Genomic DNA, 18,812 nt, shown 5'->3' with positions numbered 1-18,812 from the left:
AGGATCACAAAAGTAGTTAACTAATAGTTATCAATGAATGCTTTATTAGCACATGTAATTGTTATAAAGTTAGTATTTAACTAATGAAATTACAGACACGAATTAAATACAATCCATTCACGCTTTAATAAGCTCTGAATTTATGCACAAAGAGTACATTTGACAAATGATCAATTAAAATCAAGCAATCAAAACATTTTTACGTGACAAAGGCTTGTTCCATTTCAAAATTCCTTCACTAAATTGACTCTGTAGAATGCTACATATCATGCTATGTATCAACATTCGAGCAATGTCTTAATAGTTCAATTGCATTTTCAATGCACACAAGAGGAAAACAAACTACAGCAGTAGTCCTTTTTAAAGCATGAACAACTGTGTTGGTATACATAATGATTAAATCCACCCATTCTGATAATTTACCATAAACTAACATCCATATACAGCTCTGGAAAAAAATTAAGAGACCTCACTGCAGAGTGAGAAAGCTAAAATCCAAAATTGGTTTCCTTCCGTTAATCTGGAAAATAAAATTCAGGCCAGTCTTATGTCTGTTTTTGATTATGGGGGTGTTGTGTGTATGCAATCGGGAACATCCAAACTCCAGTCACTTCTTGCCCTCAGGTTTATTAACGTTTCTGGTTTTAAAACTCACTACTGTGCTTTATTTTAACCCATCTGTTCCTCACTCAAAACCTTCCTTTTCTACTTTTTTGGAAAGGAAAGAAAAAGGTGCAGTGGTCTCTTAATGTTTTCTGAAGCTGTATATTAATTCACAATGATGTTATTCATTTGTTAATTCATACCATCACAAATAAATCCTGCTCTTTAGATGCATCAAGTAATGTTTTATCTGTGTATTAACTCATGATAATTAATTTGTACTCCATGAGTTAACTATGCATATATTAAATAAATCCTGACCCTAAAGATGCATCAAGTTATAGTTAATGTATGTTTATTAATGTATTAATACATGTATATTTATGTTTAGTTACTGTAAAGTATTTCCATTGACCTTGAGTATAAATTAAGGGCTTTCTAAATGTAAAATGTAAAATTCTGAGCAAATCATTATGTATGTTAAAGCCCTACTAATAACAGTGCATAATACTCTATATAACAATATATGCCATTTTGTAAACACCTTTATTTTGCAGGCTATGTTTTTACATGTGGGTAGTCTCTTAAATTATCTCTCAAACTATTCCGCCTATAAAAAAGACCAGATCTACCATCTGAGATCAGTTATTGTGGACCACAACGTTCAGTCTATTGTTACTTTCTGCTCTACAACAGAATATTATTGCAAATCTAAAAATGTTGAATGGATGATTAGGGTAGAAGCTTTCTAACCAAAAATCTAGTACAATATATTTCTATTGTGACATTTATGGTGACATTTAACATGTACATTAGTAATATGGGAATGGTGGTGTGCTTTTCTGAGACGCTCATTGTATTGTGTTTAAGAATCTCTAAAGAATGCTGACCGCAGTCAGTAAGAGGCAAGGACTAATTACTGCAGTGTTGGGAATCCTGATTTCAACTATGCAGAATGAACTGGAATGTACTTGTATTTCTATGACGTACTGAGAACTATACACAACTCTGGCAGAGTCTTGTGTAAGAACAGCTCTTAGCCATGGTATATTTGCCATATATCAAGCCCCCTCAAGCCTAATTGCTTATACGCGTGCACACACACACACATTCAGAAAAATCTGAGTAAATTAGTGGAGTAACAGTCATTTCATGTGTATTGCATGATACAATTAAGCAGTTGACATCCTATCAAGCTCTGTGGCGTGTATAAAAACGCTGAGCAGGCCCAACTGATATGCATTTCGGGTTATGATGGCAAGAGGAAAGGATCTTAATGACTTTGATAGAGAGTTCGTTGCTGGGTCTCTTCCAGGACGACAACGCCCCCATCCACGGGCCATGATGGTTCACTGAATGGTTTGATGAGTGTGCAAATGAGATCAATCAAATCTCACGCCAGTTGAACAACTATGGGAGTATTTTGGCCGACGTGTTAGACAGTACCTGCCACAACCATCATCAGAACGCTCATATCCCCTCATCAGAAATTAAGGGAAATTAAGAATGGTGTTCTATTCCTCCAGTAGAGTTCCAGAGACACCTAGGGATTTATGCCAAGGCGCAAATCTGGTGGCTTGTGATGGACCAAAACCTTATTGAAACACCTTTTTTTAGTTTTTTCCTTTCATTTGTCACCCATCTGTATGTATAGAGTTTGCCACAGATGGACTCCAGTCAAGTTCTAGTTCTAGACCGGTTCCACGGAGGGCCGAGTGTCTGCAGGTTTTTGTTTTTCCTATAAATTGGTTCCCAGTTCAGACCTACACAACCAGGTGAGGGTAGAAACTAACCGATTAGTGACCTAATTAATCAATCAAGTACAAGGTGAGAGTGAAATCCTGCAGACACTCGGCCCTCCACGGACCCGGTTTGACAACAGTGTTTTGGATATGTCTTGGATGATCAAAAGAAGCAGGATGCCTCCGAGCATCACTTTGGAGTGTCATGGCAACGGGTCGAAAAACATCCGTACATGTACGTGAAATATTTCAGCTTTTATGTGTTGTAATTTTCAAAATTACATTTCTAGAAACGTATTTTTGCTTTGTCATTATGGAGTATTGTGTGTAGGTTGATGGCAAAAATAATAATGTAATCAATTGCATATCATTCTAGTGTGTCTGGCACAGCAATTTAGGTAATTCTGGGGTTAGGCGTGTTTCCAACTTCGCTATATATTGTTATCAAAACAAACTCCTCGGTCCCTTCCAATGATAATCATACCTGATCATGACAGAATCATGACATAATGCTGCTCTCAAAATTCTTGCTGCTCTCCAAAAAAAACAATGGTTCAACAACAATGTATTGAATCCAGACTGTCTGCCAGTTTTTAAAGCCATCAGGAATATTGCACGAGGAGCACAAAGGCATTCACTTTTTGACATGGATTAAAAACACTGGTTAAAGTCAAATACAATACAACACGCAAAGAAACCCTCTTCATGTCCTAGTAAAATGGTGGCGGCAGCATCATGTTATTGCCTGACACTGGAAATAATAGATTAGCTGGATTATTTCTCTCCATATTTTAAAAATGATGGTCGTGAATTCTAATTTTAGAGGGAACATATGTTAGGGTTAACCCTAACCACTAATCCTAACCCCTATGCTCTACCCTTAACCCTGACCCCTATCCATAACCCCTATCCCAAATTAGGATGTCTACATGTATTTATCTTTTGACATGCTTTCTTTAGCACCAAAGGTTTCTGTACATGTGGAGGTGAGTCATACTCAACAACATGATGGGTGGGCCCAACACTTCATTATGGCTCCTACTAATCTCAGCTATTGGAACAGGTGAGTTTCAGACCGACTCATAAATCTAAACATTGGCACATGCGTATATATCTATATCACCCAAATACCCAAAAAATGAAACAGCTGAAAGTTAGCACTACCAATAGTAGTGTATTGTTGTCAAAGTGTTGGCAAAAAAGAGGGACAAAATTTTTGAAAATGTGTCACGGTCTTAATACTTGTGGAGTTGACTGTATGTAATATTGCATTTCTTTTCTTTTTGTCTCTATCAGTCTGCACAACTACAAAGGTAGGTTGTATGTCATTGCCAGACAATTTCTGGCTATTAAACGTGTAGGCGATAAACACTGTAAATAAATATTCAAATAATATATATATTTTAATTTCTTGCTTAATTTGATTATATTTAAATTATAATATCTGCTATATGGTGTTGTTTTTCAGATCAACTTAATAACAATGAATGGTAGGGAACATTCTTTGTATCTTTATAAATTAATCATTTATAATCTGTTTCATGTGTTTGCTTTAATGAATCAGTTAAAAGGTACACAACATGGTTGATTAAATGTGACCCACTAGATGAACATGACTCACAAACAACAAAGTAAATTCCTATTAAATTCTATTCATTTTAGACATAGTAAAAACATATCAGTGGAGCCAACTGAACAGGTAAGTGGACCGAGTTATTATCTCAGTTGATCTTAAAATATATGGCATAACTTCTCTGACCTCTATGTGGACTGAATTAAGACTGTCATTTAAATGTAATCCTTTTAATTTCAGCACTATTAACAATGCCTCACACGAAGCCTGCAACACAACAACACTAAATATAGCAAGTTCCAGGGTACGTTTCCGGAATCAATTTAAGAATAAGCACTAAAAAAATGATATTATTGATATCTAGCTCTTACAGCACTGTTACAGTGTTTATTTATAGTATTATTTTGTTAACTGGAAGATTGAGTAGTAACAATACAGCCAAATTCACCGCACTGTTAAAACACCAGTAACATTACCTTATTTGTTGTTTGATAGTGCCCTCTGGTGTAAGGATGAAATGATACCTGTCATTTGTGAATGCTCAAATATTTACAGTGAATATGCATTCACTATACACTATATACAGTATGTATGAATAAGTTAATTCTCTTCATTTTTAGATATCTAACACTGTGGAGACCCTTACTAACCAACTGTCTTGTGTGAGTGGCAAAAACCAAAGCCTTTCTGAAGAGAAGATTGGAGGGCTGCAATACAATCTCAGACGGATTATGGATTTGAATTTAAAAGTCTTCATATATTTGGTATTCAATACTTTCATTAAGGACTTCCCTTACAAATTATTTTAAACCTAAGTAGAAATTAAATGACTTAATATTAACATTGATGATGTCAAGGTATAGTTTAAACTGTCTATTATTTCAGGCTGAAAATGACTCAAAATCCGAGGTCCTCAATGTCTTTGGAGTTTTGAACAGTCTCAACCCTGTTAATGTCCGAAGTGAGACGTTCATACGACTGTGGTCCAAAATCCAGCTGGAACCTCTTTTGCCCTACATTACTGGAGAATTCATGACCCTGTTGAGCACAAAAGACTTCAGCTGCAGCGCTTATCAGGCATTGTGCGTTGACAACAATTCAGATTCTATAATATGAAAAGGTCTGCACTCGTGTCATTTAAATATTTTTTTTAATTTCAGGATCAAGACACTAAGTGATGATCTGGGATCCATTACCGAAGGGCAAAAACTATTGTTATACAATCACAGAAGCACAGACGCTCAAAGCAGCCAATCTGCCTCAATAAACACAAAGCAACAACAATTGATCTTCACTTACTTCATCCTACCATTCCTTTCGAGAAATGACACAACAGGTAACTAACATCTGTAGAAAAGCAAAAATCTCATGGACAACAAGCTTATCAAGTCATCTGCTAGGGCAGTGTTATTAATCCGGGTCCTCTGGACCCAAAGGGGTGCACATTTTAGTTTTTGCCCAAGCACTCACACACCCGAGTGGCATCATTTGAATCAGGTGTGTGAGTGCTTGGGCGAAAACAAATGTTTAATACTTTTAATATTTATATTGTTTCAGATCCCGGCTGTGTGTCAAACACCAGTGGAAGCACGGACTGGCTCCAGAGGAACTTTGGCGTATTTTCAGTTTTTGCAGAACTGTCCGAGTTACAAGTTCTTAATCCCGGGTTTTCCAGCGTAAGTTGCCTGAGTGTTTGTCAGGATGATTAACCTCCCAATAATTTTACAGTGCAATTCACTAATACGCCCTTTTCTTTTTCTTGTTTTGTAGATGGAATCTCTCTCGGCGCTTACTCCAGACCAAGTGGCACAATGGGCATTGAGCTCTGGAGCATTGAATAACACCAATGACATCAACCTTGTGTTTGAGCGGCTGGACAAAGGAAACGCTTTCCAAAATGTTGACCAGTTTCTGACGCAATTGACGGCCGATGCAGAAGTAATGCATGTTTGAAAAAACTAAACATTCATGCGTTCAACTTGACAATCAGCAATGTCTGTGCCTTCTTGTGTGTCCCTTTGTGGATAGTAAAATATTCCCAATAATCAATGATAAATCTATTCATCTCCTACTTTAACCCCATCTAAGCTTGTTGGAATTCCACAGTGATTCATGTAGCATTGATGAACTCTGGTCCTGTTTTTCAGCAGATTCCTGACATCTCTCCGGCCGTGAGGGATGTAATGATGAATCTGACATTTAGCATCATCAGCCCTGAATTCCAACGATTTGAAAGGCTGGACTGGATTGTGTGGTTCGAAGTAAAGCTGACTCCCATCCTCCCCAGTTTTAATGGAGTGATGCTCACTAATGCTACGTCATACGTCAACTGCACCAACTACCAAGTGATGTAAGGGCCAAGATCTTCATAAAACAGACAACGGATGCGATAGCTCATATCTTTGGCAATGGCTGGTTTTAATATGACGAGTGTATCTTCTCCCATTGACAGTGTTAAAGGAATGTCCGATGCCTTCCCTAAAATGACTCCTGATAGAAGAGAAGAAATCGCAATGGTCATGCTGAATTACCTGAAGAGATCTATACAACTCATCAATGGACCAGGTAGGACACACCAAGCTGGTTGTTGTTTTCTTTGGCTTTCTGACAGGTGTTTCATCACGTTTGCTAGATGATATGCGCTTTGTTGGAAATGAGCAAGCAACATGTCACTTCCTTTACTATTGAATGTAACATCAGTGTACTCCACATTTCAATAATGAAAATGGCCATATGTGTTTTAGCTTGCACCCAGGGCATTCAAAACGATGCAGACTGGCTTGAGATCAACCTGGGTCTATTCTCTCAATACGTATCCTATTCGGATCTCACACACTTCAACATCTCAGGGGTATAACAGTGTTTACCAGTTTCCTTTGCATTATCATAATTGACTTGTTTGACAATGTTCAAGTGTGGAATAATGGCTATTTACAGGGGTCAATGATTTGTCTTTTCCCCCCCTTCTCTACGAAGGTGGCAGTTCTAGACATCCTCTCACCAAATCAGAGAGCTGAACTGATATTTGACCAAAGCAGTGGCGCTCTGGAGAATGTCACTCTTGTCAGGGAAGTTTTCATCAGCTTGGTGGAATCTGACGTGCAGCTAGAGGAGTTCTTTGTGACTTTTGTCGAAATCACCAAGCAGGTGAGTACACCACGCTCTGGTTGGATTGGACCTTGTCCAGTAAGACCCGGCTGTTGTGAAATCCACCTGACTTGACAATCAGAATGCAAGGATGTTATACTAAGGCATGAACCATTTCATTTCCAGGAAAACATCACCATCATCACAAACACAGATGTAAGAGACACAATGCTAAACCTGACCTTGACGGCTCTTGCTCCCCAATTCTACGTCTTTGAGCCAAAAGACTTCCAGCTTTGGTTCCAAGTCAATCTGGATGTTCTACTAGCCAGTTTCAATCCTTCCAGTTTGGTTGTTATCCCCCTGAACATCACCTGTGAATCATACGACGCCATGTAAGGGACTTATTTTCTCGCAGCCATATCAAAAAACACATCTTTAAGTACAGATTCATGAAAGGCTGCATTAACATCTCCCACTCCCATTCCCTTAGATTTACAGGTCTCAACCAAAGTTTGGAATCTCTTCCACCTAACCTCTCACAGGGTGTGATGTCCAGCTTGGATGCATTGATGGAGAAATTCCAACGTATGTGACACGCTGCTCTTGTTTAACTACAGACAGTCCAACATCTAAATCTAGCATTTATAGAAGATTAAAATAATCTCCTAACAGGCACTCTGTCATTTTGTATTCTCAAATTATTCCAAAATATTGTCTGATAATCGGGTACCCTTGTCTGAATTATCTCCCTCAAAGGTTGCCCAAGGCCGCTCCCTGATATTGTGGTAAGAACTTTTAAAATACGAGTAGCTTGGTTTTTTTCAACCAGAGATTCACACGATAAATGGATAGATCATACACGTTCATTCTTTATTGTGTCGTTGTTGAGGAAAATCAAGCATCTTTTTTGTTATCTCATTAATTTTCACAATGGTAAAAATAATGTTTTCCCCCATCTAGTGCAAAGAAACATTGGTCAATGGTAAGTTGATGCAGGCTGAGAAATGTAGATTTACTTTTTACAGTGTGACAATTCATGTTTTGAGTGTAAAAACATTGTATTTTTTTTCTTTGGCAGAAGAACAACTTTGTACTGGAGTCAACAGGTTGGTTCAGTGGATTCTTGTACTGTAAGAAACTGAGACATGCCACGGTATCATTGATAAATGAATAATGTTTTTTTTATGACCAATTCCTACAGTGCACAACTGGAGCAAAACCTATTGTCTGGCAGTTCTTCTGAATCTCTGTGCAACTTCAACCTCCCTGAATATGCCTGTTCCTCAGTAAGCATTTAAAACCGATCAGAGAATGTGGTTGGTAGCAACAGAAGCATTTGTCTTTTCTGCATCTATTTTTGTGGATTTTCATTATGTCACTGTAAATGTCGTCCAATTTTGTTCACGTCCCTGTGCTCTTTTCTCTAAGACATTCCATCTCTCAGCGGACAACTTGGTGACGCTGCTGAAATGCCAACTAGCGAGCAACACCACTTACTCAACAGCAATGTGGAAGCTGTTCTTCCAAAACAATGCTGCGGTTCTGGATCAGGCTCTTCTGGAGTATTCCAGCATGGTATTTTGAATCCCCGAATTCTAAGCAAATGAGGGAAATATACAGTATGTCAACGTTTTAAAGCTAAATATGTTTTTTTACTTTTCCAGAACCCCAACATCAGCAGTCCAGCTATGCCACAAATCCTTGATGCCATTGAAGAAGTCAAAATAAACAATTTCACTAATGCACAGCTGAACAACGTCGGTTTCATCAATGACTGGTTCCAGAAGAGGCTCCAACCATTCCTGGCATCTCCATCCAGCAATTTCCTCTCCTGTCTGAGCTCCAAGAACTTCAGTTGTCAGACCTACCAAACTGTGTATGTATATCTAATGATATCTAATGCCACTGTCAATACAATGAGTGATATGCCCACAATTGAATGAGAACATGAGGTAACACTGCCTCTGTTCTCTGTTTCAGTATTGCTGCTCTAAACAGCCAATCAACCTCCATGAACACAGAGCAACAACAATTGATCTTCACTCAATTCATCTATCCATTCCTTTCAAGAAATGACTCAACAGGTAATATATGTTGGTAGAAAACACAAAAACAGGAATATATTATCTCATGGCCAGTCCAATAATTTAGTCATCTGCTTAGGGGGATTCTTAATGCTTTATTTCAATACTTATATTGTTTCAGATCCCGGCTGTGTATCAAATACCAGTGGAAGCACGGACTGGCTCCAGAGGAACTTTGGCGTATTTTCAGTTTTTGTAGAACTGTCCGAGTTACAAGTTCTTAATCCCGGGTTTTCCAGCGTAAGTTGCCTGAGTGTTTGTCAGGATGATTAACCTCCCAATAATTTTACAGTGCAATTCACTAATACGCCCTTTTCTTTTTCTTGTTTTGTAGATGGAATCTCTCTCGGCGCTTACCCCAGACCAAGTGGCACAATGGGCATTGAGCTCTGGAGCATTGAATAACACCAATGACATCAACCTTGTGTTTGAGCGGCTGGACAAAGGAAACGCTTTCCAAAATGTTGACCAGTTTCTGACGCAATTGACGGCCGATGCAGAAGTAATGCATGTTTGAAAAAACTAAACATTCATGCGTTCAACTTGACAATCAGCAATGTCTGTGCCTTCTTGTGTGTCCCTTTGTGGATAGTAAAATATTCCCAATAATCAATGATAAATCTATTCATCTCCTACTTTAACCCCATCTAAGCTTGTTGGAATTCCACAGTGATTCATGTAGCATTGATGAACTCTGGTCCTGTTTTTCAGCAGATTCCTGACATCTCTCCGGCCGTGAGGGATGTAATGATGAATCTGACATTTAGCATCATCAGCCCTGAATTCCAACGATTTGAAAGGCTGGACTGGATTGTGTGGTTCGAAGTAAAGCTGACTCCCATCCTCCCCAGTTTTAATGGAGTGATGCTCACTAATGCTACGTCATACGTCAACTGCACCAACTACCAAGTGATGTAAGGGCCAAGATCTTCATAAAACAGACAACGGATGCGATAGCTCATATCTTTGGCAATGGCTGGTTTTAATATGACGAGTGTATCTTCTCCCATTGACAGTGTTAAAGGAATGTCCGATGCCTTCCCTAAAATGACTCCTGATAGAAGAGAAGAAATCGCAATGGTCATGCTGAATTACCTGAAGAGATCTATACAACTCATCAATGGACCAGGTAGGACACACCAAGCTGGTTGTTGTTTTCTTTGGCTTTCTGACAGGTGTTTCATCACGTTTGCTAGATGATATGCGCTTTGTTGGAAATGAGCAAGCAACATGTCACTTCCTTTACTATTGAATGTAACATCAGTGTACTCCACATTTCAATAATGAAAATGGCCATATGTGTTTTAGCTTGCACCCAGGGCATTCAAAACGATGCAGACTGGCTTGAGATCAACCTGGGTCTATTCTCTCAATACGTATCCTATTCGGATCTCACACACTTCAACATCTCAGGGGTATAACAGTGTTTACCAGTTTCCTTTGCATTATCATAATTGACTTGTTTGACAATGTTCAAGTGTGGAATAATGGCTATTTACAGGGGTCAATGATTTGTCTTTTTCCCCCCCTTCTCTACGAAGGTGGCAGTTCTAGACATCCTCTCACCAAATCAGAGAGCTGAACTGATATTTGACCAAAGCAGTGGCGCTCTGGAGAATGTCACTCTTGTCAGGGAAGTTTTCATCAGCTTGGTGGAATCTGACGTGCAGCTAGAGGAGTTCTTTGTGACTTTTGTCGAAATCACCAAGCAGGTGAGTACACCACGCTCTGGTTGGATTGGACCTTGTCCAGTAAGACCCGGCTGTTGTGAAATCCACCTGACTTGACAATCAGAATGCAAGGATGTTATACTAAGGCATGAACCATTTCATTTCCAGGAAAACATCACCATCATCACAAACACAGATGTAAGAGACACAATGCTAAACCTGACCTTGACGGCTCTTGCTCCCCAATTCTACGTCTTTGAGCCAAAAGACTTCCAGCTTTGGTTCCAAGTCAATCTGGATGTTCTACTAGCCAGTTTCAATCCTTCCAGTTTGGTTGTTATCCCCCTGAACATCACCTGTGAATCATACGACGCCATGTAAGTGACTTATTTTCCCGCAGCCATATCAAAAAACACATCTTTAAGTACAGATTCATGAAAGGCTGCATTAACATCTCCCACTCCCATTCCCTTAGATTTACAGGTCTCAACCAAAGTTTGGAATCTCTTCCACCTAACCTCTCACAGGGTGTGATGTCCAGCTTGGATGCATTGATGGAGAAATTCCAACGTATGTGACACGCTGCTCTTGTTTAACTACAGACAGTCCAACATCTAAATCTAGCATTTATAGAAGATTAAAATAATCTCCTAACAGGCACTCTGTCATTTTGTATTCTCAAATTATTCCAAAATATTGTCTGATAATCGGGTACCCTTGTCTGAATTATCTCCCTCAAAGGTTGCCCAAGGCCGCTCCCTGATATTGTGGTAAGAACTTTTAAAATACGAGTAGCTTGGTTTTTTTCAACCAGAGATTCACACGATAAATGGATAGATCATACACGTTCATTCTTTATTGTGTCGTTGTTGAGGAAAATCAAGCATCTTTTTTGTTATCTCATTAATTTTCACAATGGTAAAAATAATGTTTTCCCCCATCTAGTGCAAAGAAACATTGGTCAATGGTAAGTTGATGCAGGCTGAGAAATGTAGATTTACTTTTTACAGTGTGACAATTCATGTTTTGAGTGTAAAAACATTGTATTTTTTTTCTTTGGCAGAAGAACAACTTTGTACTGGAGTCAACAGGTTGGTTCAGTGGATTCTTGTACTGTAAGAAACTGAGACATGCCACGGTATCATTGATAAATGAATAATGTTTTTTTTATGACCAATTCCTACAGTGCACAACTGGAGCAAAACCTATTGTCTGGCAGTTCTTCTGAATCTCTGTGCAACTTCAACCTCCCTGAATATGCCTGTTCCTCAGTAAGCATTTAAAACCGATCAGGGAATGTGGTTGGTAGCAACAGAAGCATTTGTCTTTTCTGCATCTATTTTTGTGGATTTTCATTATGTCACTGTAAATGTCGTCCAATTTTGTTCACGTCCCTGTGCTCTTTTCTCTAAGACATTCCATCTCTCAGCGGACAACTTGGTGACGCTGCTGAAATGCCAACTAGCGAGCAACACCACTTACTCAACAGCAATGTGGAAGCTGTTCTTCCAAAACAATGCTGCGGTTCTGGATCAGGCTCTTCTGGAGTATTCCAGCATGGTATTTTGAATCCCCGAATTCTAAGCAAATGAGGGAAATATACAGTATGTCAACGTTTTAAAGCTAAATATGTTTTTTTACTTTTCCAGAACCCCAACATCAGCAGTCCAGCTATGCCACAAATCCTTGATGCCATTGAAGAAGTCAAAATAAACAATTTCACTAATGCACAGCTGAACAACGTCGGTTTCATCAATGACTGGTTCCAGAAGAGGCTCCGACCATTCCTGGCATCTCCATCCAGCAATTTCCTCTCCTGTCTGAGCTCCAAGAACTTCAGTTGTCAGACCTACCAAACTGTGTATGTATATCTAATGATATCTAATGCCACTGTCAATACAATGGGTGATATGCCCACAATTGAATGAGAACATAAGGTAACACTGCCTCTGTTCTCTGTTTCAGTATTGCTGCTCTAAACAGCCAATCAACCTCCATGAACACAGAGCAACAACAATTGATCTTCACTCAATTCATCTATCCATTCCTTTCAAGAAATGACTCAACAGGTAATATATGTTGGTAGAAAACACAAAAACAGGAATATATTATCTCATGGCCAGTCCAATAATTTAGTCATCTGCTTAGGGGGATTCTTAATGTTTTATTTCAATACTTATATTGTTTCAGATCCCGGCTGTGTATCAAATACCAGTGGAAGCACGGACTGGCTCCAGAGGAACTTTGGCGTATTTTCAGTTTTTGCAGAACTGTCCGAGTTACAAGTCCTTAATCCCGGGTTTTCCAGCGTAAGTTGCCTGAGTGTTTGTCAGGATGATTAACCTCCCAATAATTTTACAGTGCAATTCACTAATACGCCCTTTTCTTTTTCTTGTTTTGTAGATGGAATCTCTCTTGGCGCTTACCCCAGACCAAGTGGCACAATGGGCATTGAGCTCTGGAGCATTGAATGACACCAATGACATCAACCTTGTGTTTGAGCGGCTGGACGAAGGAAACGCTTTCCAAAATGTTGACCAGTTTCTGACGCAATTGACGGCCGATGCAGAAGTAATGCATGTTTGAAAAAACTAAACATTCATGCGTTCAACTTGACAATCAGCAATGTCTGTGCCTTCCTGTGTGTCCCTTTGTGGATAGTCAAATATTCCCAATAATCAATGCTAAATCTATTAATCTCGTACTTTAACCCCATCTAAGCTTGTTGGAATTCCACAGTGATTCATGTAGTATTGATGAACTCTGGTCCTGTTTTTCAGCAGATTCCTGACATCCTTCCGGCCGTGAGGGACGTAATGATGAATCTGACATTTAGCATCATCAGCCCTGAATTCCAACGATTTAAAAGGCTGGACTGGATTGTGTGGTTCGAAGTAAAGCTGACTCCCATCCTCCCCAGTTTTAATGGAGTGATGCTCACTAATGCTACGTCATACGTCAACTGCACCAACTACCAAGTGATGTAAGGGCCAAGATCTTCATAAAACAGACAACGGATGCGATAGCTCGTATCTTTGGCAATGGCTGGTGTTAATATGACGAGTGTATCTTTTCCCATTGACAGTGTTAAAGGAATGTCCGATGCCTTCCCTAAAATGACTCCTGATAGAAGAGAAGAAATCGCAATGGTCATGCTGAATTACCTGAAGAGATCTATACAACTCATCAATGGACCAGGTAGGACACACCAAGCTGGTTGTTGTTTTCTTTGGCTTTCTGACAGGTGTTTCATCACGTTTGTTAGATAATATGCGCTTTGTTGGAAATGAGCAAGCAACATGTCACTTCCTTTACTATTGAATGTAACATCAGTGTACTCCACATTTCAATAATGAAAATGGCCATATGTGTTTTAGCTTGCACCCAGGGCATTCAAAACGATGCAGACTGGCTTGAGATCAACCTGGGTCTATTCTCTCAATACGTATCCTATTCGGATCTCACACACTTCAACATCTCAGGGGTATAACAGTTTTTACCAGTTTCCTTTGCATTATCATAATTGACTTGTTTGACGATGTTCAAGTGTGGAACAATGGCTATTTAAAGGGGTCAATGATTTGTCTTTTTCCCCCTCTTCTCTACGAAGGTGGCAGTTCTAGACATCCTCTCACCAAATCAGAGAGCTGAACTGATATTTGACCAAAGCAGTGGCGCTCTGGAGAATGTCACTCTTGTCAGGGAAGTTTTCATCAGCTTGGTGGAATCTGACGTGCAGCTAGAGGAGTTCTTTGTGACTTTTGTCGAAATCACCAAGCAGGTGAGTACACCACGCTCTGGTTGGATTGGACCTTGTCTAGTAAGACCCGGCTGTTGTGAAATCCACCTGACTTGACAATCAGAATGCAAGGATGTTATACTAAGGCATGAACCATTTCTTTTCCAGGAAAACATCACCATCATCACAAACACAGATGTAAGAGACACAATGCTAAACCTGACCTTGACGGCTCTTGCTCCCCAATTCTACGTCTTTGAGCCAAAAGACTTCCAGCTTTGGTTCCAAGTCAATCTGGATGTTCTACTAGCCAGTTTCAATCCTTCCAGTTTGGTTGTTATCCCCCTGAACATCACCTGTGAATCATACGACGCCATGTAAGGGACTTATTTTCCCGCAGCCATATCAAAAAACACATCTTTAAGTACAGATTCATGAAAGGCTGCATTAACATCTCCCACTCCCATTCCCTTAGATTTACAGGTCTCAACCAAAGTTTGGAATCTCTTCCACCTAACCTCTCACAGGGTGTGATGTCCAGCTTGGATGCATTGATGGAGAAATTCCAACGTATGTGACACGCTGCTCTTGTTTAACTACAGACAGTCCAACATCTAAATCTAGCATTTATAGAAGATTAAAATAATCTCCTAACAGGCACTCTGTCATTTTGTATTCTCAAATTATTCCAAAATATTGTCTGATAATCGAGTACCCTTGTCTGAATTATCTCCCTCAAAGGTTGCCCAAGGCCGCTCCCTGATATTGTGGTAAGAACTTTTAAAATACGAGTAGCTTGGTTTTTTTCAACCAGAGATTCACACGATAAATGGATAGATCATACACGTTCATTCTTTATTGTGTCGTTGTTGAGGAAAATCAAGCATCTTTTTTGTTATCTCATTAATTTTCACAATGGTAAAAATAATGTTTTCCCCCATCTAGTGCAAAGAAACATTGGTCAATGGTAAGTTGATGCAGGCTGAGAAATGTAGATTTACTTTTTACAGTGTGACAATTCATGTTTTGAGTGTAAAAACATTGTATTTTTTTTCTTTGGCAGAAGAACAACTTTGTACTGGAGTCAACAGGTTGGTTCAGTGGATTCTTGTACTGTAAGAAACTGAGACATGCCACGGTATCATTGATAAATGAATAATGTTTTTTTTATGACCAATTCCTACAGTGCACAACTGGAGCAAAACCTATTGTCTGGTAGCTCTTCTGAATCTCTGTGCAACTTCAACCTCCCTGAATATGCCTGTTCCTCAGTAAGCATTTAAAACTGATCAGGGAATGTGGTTGGTAGCAACAGAAGCATTTGTCTTTTCTGCATCTATTTATGTGTATTTTCATTATGTCACTGTAAATGTCGTCCAATTTTGTTCACGCCCCTGTGCTCTTTTCTCTAAGACATTCCATCTCTCAACGGACAACTTGGTGACGCTGCTGAAATGCCAACTAGCGAGTAACACCACTTACTCAACAGCAATGTGGAAGCTGTTCTTCCAAAACAATGCTGCGGTTCTGGATCAGGCTCTTCTGGAGTATTCCAGCATGGTATTTTGAATCCCGAATTCTAAGCAAATGAGGGAAATATACAGTATGTCAACGTTTTAAAGCTAAATATGTTTTTTTACTTTTCCAGAACCCCAACATCGGCAATCCAGCTATGCCACAAATCCTTGATGCCATCGAAGAGGTCAAAATAAACAATTTCACTAATGCACAGCTGAACAACGTCGGTTTCATCAATGACTGGTTCCAGAAGAGGCTCCGACCATTCCTGGCATCTCCATCCAGCAATTTCCTCTCCTGTCTGAGCTCCAAGAACTTCAGTTGTCAGACCTACCAAACTGTGTATGTATATCTAATGATATCTAATGCCAATGTCAATACAATGGGTGATATGCCCACAATTGAATGAGAACATAAGGTAACACTGCCTCTGTTCTCTGTTTCAGTATTGCTGCTCTAAACAGCCAATCAACCTCCATGAACACAGAGCAACAACAATTGATCTTCACTCAATTCATCTATCCATTCCTTTCAAGAAATGACTCAACAGGTAATATATGTTGGTAGAAAACACAAAAACAGGAATATATTATCTCATGACCAGTCCAATTATTTAGTCATCTGCTTAGGGGGATTCTTAATGCTTTATTTCAATACTTATATTGTTTCAGATCCCGGCTGTGTATCAAATACCAGTGGAAGCACGGACTGGCTCCAGAGGAACTTTGGCGTATTTTCAGTTTTTGCAGAACTGTCTGAGTTACAAGTCCTTAATCCTGGGTTTTCCAGCGTAAGTTGCCTGAGTGTTTGTCAGGATGATTAACCTCCCAATAATATTACATTGCAATTCACTAATACGCCCTTTTCTTTTTCTTGTTTTGTAGATGGAATCTTTCTCGGCGCTTACCCCAGACCAAGTGGCACAATGGGCATTGAGCTCTGGAGCATTGAATGACACCAATGACATCAACCTTGTGTTTAAGCGGCTGGACGAAGGAAACGCTTTCCAAAATGTTGACCAGTTTCTGACGCAATTGACGGCCGATGCAGAAGTAATGCATGTTTGAAAAAACTAAACATTAATGCGTTCAACTTGACAATCAGCAATGTCTGTGCCTTCCTGTGTGTCCCTTTGTGGATAGTCAAATATTCCCAATAATCAATGCTAAATCTATTAATCTCCTACTTTAACCCCATCTAAGCTTGTTGGAATTCCACAGTGTAGCATTGATGAACTCTGGTCCTGTTTTTCAGCAGATTCCTGACATCCTTCCGGCCGTGAGGGATGTAATGATGAATCTGACATTTAGCATCATCAGCCCTGAATTCCAACGATTTAAAAGGCTGGACTGGATTGTGTGGTTCGGAGTAAAGCTGACTCCCATCCTCCCCAGTTTTAATGGAGTGATGCTCACTAATGCTACGTCATACGTCAACTGCACCAACTACCAAGTGATGTAAGGGCCAAGATCTTCATAAAATGGACAACGGATGCGATAGCTCGTATCTTTGGCAATGGCTGGTGTTAATATGACGAGTGTATCTTCTCCCATTGACAGTGTTAAAGGAATGTCCGATGCCTTCCCTAAAATGACTCCTGATAGAAGAGAAGAAATCGCAATGGTCATGCTGAATTACCTGAAGAGATCTATACAACTCATCAATGGACCAGGTAGGACACACCAAACTGGTTGTTGTTTTCTTTGGCTTTCTGACAGGTGTTTCATCACGTTTGCTAGATGATGTGCGCTTTGTTGGAAATGAGCAAGCAACATGTCGCTTCCTTTACTATTGAATGTAACATCAGTGTACTCCACATTTCAATAATGAAAATGGCCATATGTGTTTTAGCTTGCACCCAGGGCATTCAAAACGATGCAGACTGGCTTGAGATCAACCTGGGTCTATTCTCTCAATACGTATCCTATTCGGATCTCACACACTTCAACATCTCAGGGGTATAACAGTGTTTACCAGTTTCCTTTGCATAATCATAATTGACTTGTTTGACAATGTTCAAGTGTGGAACAATGGCTATTTAAAGGGGTCAAAGATTTGTCTTTTTTGTCCCCTTTTTCTATGAAGTTGGCAGTTCTAGACATCCTCTCACCAAATCAGAGAGCTGAACTCATACTGGACCCTATGAATCTGTCCAATGAATCTCTTGTACAAGAGGTTTTGCTGTCGGTTCTGGGGTCTGCCGACATCGGGGAGATTGGACTTTTTTTCCAGGCATTTGTTAATACTGCAGCAATGGTTTGTGTTTTGTTTCTTGATTTTGAGATGACAGGATTTCTTTACATCTCACACTCCTGAACACCAGTGTTCGAAGTTGTCGTAGCTATGCTAGTACCATATATGTAATATTTTATTATCTTCTTCTTACTTTTCGTCTGTCAGTCTCTTCTCACATCATCGAACGTTGTTGTATGCATTTGTCGCAAAGCATTGTCTCCCTTTCTGCTTATCTATGTAGCACTTTCTCACAGATTGTTTATGTTTTTACAGACAAACCTGACCTCTATTGAGCCAGGACTACGAAACACCCTCTTAAATCTGACTCTTACAGCACTAGCCCCCAAATTGAAAGCCTTGGATGCTCAGGGATTCAAGTTCTGGTTTCAGGTCTATCTCCAGTTATTGCTCCCAGGCATTCAACCTGGGACCTTTTCTGTCATCCCAAGGAATATCAGCTGTGACTCCTTCAGTGCTATGTGAGTTGGAGCCTTCCATGTTTGAAAGGATTAATGATTATTTATGACGTGATTTGTACAACACTGCATATACTGTATA

At 39.5% G+C, this 18,812-nt stretch overlaps 1 protein-coding gene across 6 annotated transcripts in view; it reads left to right on the top strand.

Annotated features, from left to right (window-relative positions):
• Positions 1 to 18,812, top strand: part of LOC105009564 — a 45,205-nt gene that overhangs the window by 711 nt on the left and 25,682 nt on the right. Inside the window, exons 2-61 of one of the 6 annotated variants that reach the window (XM_034297212.1) lie at positions 3,306 to 3,408; positions 3,642 to 3,658; positions 3,814 to 3,835; positions 4,008 to 4,044; positions 4,159 to 4,222; positions 4,539 to 4,682; positions 4,804 to 5,000; positions 5,079 to 5,254; positions 5,476 to 5,594; positions 5,689 to 5,856; positions 6,069 to 6,268; positions 6,371 to 6,483; positions 6,663 to 6,769; positions 6,895 to 7,065; positions 7,192 to 7,400; positions 7,499 to 7,593; positions 7,765 to 7,793; positions 7,969 to 7,990; positions 8,087 to 8,114; positions 8,210 to 8,294; positions 8,437 to 8,583; positions 8,673 to 8,884; positions 8,989 to 9,092; positions 9,214 to 9,332; positions 9,427 to 9,594; positions 9,804 to 10,006; positions 10,109 to 10,221; positions 10,401 to 10,507; positions 10,634 to 10,804; positions 10,931 to 11,139; positions 11,238 to 11,332; positions 11,504 to 11,532; positions 11,708 to 11,729; positions 11,826 to 11,853; positions 11,949 to 12,033; positions 12,176 to 12,322; positions 12,412 to 12,623; positions 12,728 to 12,831; positions 12,953 to 13,071; positions 13,166 to 13,333; positions 13,543 to 13,745; positions 13,848 to 13,960; positions 14,140 to 14,246; positions 14,373 to 14,543; positions 14,670 to 14,878; positions 14,977 to 15,071; positions 15,243 to 15,271; positions 15,447 to 15,468; positions 15,565 to 15,592; positions 15,688 to 15,772; positions 15,915 to 16,061; positions 16,150 to 16,361; positions 16,466 to 16,569; positions 16,691 to 16,809; positions 16,904 to 17,071; positions 17,274 to 17,476; positions 17,579 to 17,691; positions 17,871 to 17,977; positions 18,105 to 18,275; positions 18,528 to 18,733. In XM_034297212.1, coding sequence (XP_034153103.1) covers positions 3,351 to 3,408; positions 3,642 to 3,658; positions 3,814 to 3,835; positions 4,008 to 4,044; positions 4,159 to 4,222; positions 4,539 to 4,682; positions 4,804 to 5,000; positions 5,079 to 5,254; positions 5,476 to 5,594; positions 5,689 to 5,856; positions 6,069 to 6,268; positions 6,371 to 6,483; positions 6,663 to 6,769; positions 6,895 to 7,065; positions 7,192 to 7,400; positions 7,499 to 7,593; positions 7,765 to 7,793; positions 7,969 to 7,990; positions 8,087 to 8,114; positions 8,210 to 8,294; positions 8,437 to 8,583; positions 8,673 to 8,884; positions 8,989 to 9,092; positions 9,214 to 9,332; positions 9,427 to 9,594; positions 9,804 to 10,006; positions 10,109 to 10,221; positions 10,401 to 10,507; positions 10,634 to 10,804; positions 10,931 to 11,139; positions 11,238 to 11,332; positions 11,504 to 11,532; positions 11,708 to 11,729; positions 11,826 to 11,853; positions 11,949 to 12,033; positions 12,176 to 12,322; positions 12,412 to 12,623; positions 12,728 to 12,831; positions 12,953 to 13,071; positions 13,166 to 13,333; positions 13,543 to 13,745; positions 13,848 to 13,960; positions 14,140 to 14,246; positions 14,373 to 14,543; positions 14,670 to 14,878; positions 14,977 to 15,071; positions 15,243 to 15,271; positions 15,447 to 15,468; positions 15,565 to 15,592; positions 15,688 to 15,772; positions 15,915 to 16,061; positions 16,150 to 16,361; positions 16,466 to 16,569; positions 16,691 to 16,809; positions 16,904 to 17,071; positions 17,274 to 17,476; positions 17,579 to 17,691; positions 17,871 to 17,977; positions 18,105 to 18,275; positions 18,528 to 18,733 — 7,235 coding nt within the window. In that variant the 5' untranslated portion in view covers positions 3,306 to 3,350. Of the gene's footprint in view, positions 1 to 3,305; positions 3,409 to 3,641; positions 3,659 to 3,813; positions 3,836 to 4,007; positions 4,045 to 4,158; positions 4,223 to 4,538; positions 4,683 to 4,803; positions 5,001 to 5,078; positions 5,255 to 5,475; positions 5,595 to 5,688; positions 5,857 to 6,065; positions 6,269 to 6,370; positions 6,484 to 6,662; positions 6,770 to 6,894; positions 7,066 to 7,191; positions 7,401 to 7,498; positions 7,594 to 7,764; positions 7,794 to 7,968; positions 7,991 to 8,086; positions 8,115 to 8,209; positions 8,295 to 8,436; positions 8,584 to 8,672; positions 8,885 to 8,988; positions 9,093 to 9,213; positions 9,333 to 9,426; positions 9,595 to 9,803; positions 10,007 to 10,108; positions 10,222 to 10,400; positions 10,508 to 10,633; positions 10,805 to 10,930; positions 11,140 to 11,237; positions 11,333 to 11,503; positions 11,533 to 11,707; positions 11,730 to 11,825; positions 11,854 to 11,948; positions 12,034 to 12,175; positions 12,323 to 12,411; positions 12,624 to 12,727; positions 12,832 to 12,952; positions 13,072 to 13,165; positions 13,334 to 13,542; positions 13,746 to 13,847; positions 13,961 to 14,139; positions 14,247 to 14,372; positions 14,544 to 14,669; positions 14,879 to 14,976; positions 15,072 to 15,242; positions 15,272 to 15,446; positions 15,469 to 15,564; positions 15,593 to 15,687; positions 15,773 to 15,914; positions 16,062 to 16,149; positions 16,362 to 16,465; positions 16,570 to 16,690; positions 16,810 to 16,903; positions 17,072 to 17,273; positions 17,477 to 17,578; positions 17,692 to 17,870; positions 17,978 to 18,104; positions 18,276 to 18,527; positions 18,734 to 18,812 lie in introns of all 6 variants that reach the window. The other 5 variants (XM_029125323.2, XM_029125322.2, XM_029125324.2 and 2 more) reach the window with 5 other exon arrangements.

Source organism: Esox lucius, chromosome 15 (assembly GCF_011004845.1).
Source record: "Esox lucius isolate fEsoLuc1 chromosome 15, fEsoLuc1.pri, whole genome shotgun sequence".
In the NCBI taxonomy this organism is placed as follows: Eukaryota; Metazoa; Chordata; class Actinopteri; order Esociformes; family Esocidae; genus Esox; species Esox lucius.
Note: the sequence above shows the minus strand (reverse complement) of the source record. Positions and strands in the feature narration are given on the sequence as shown.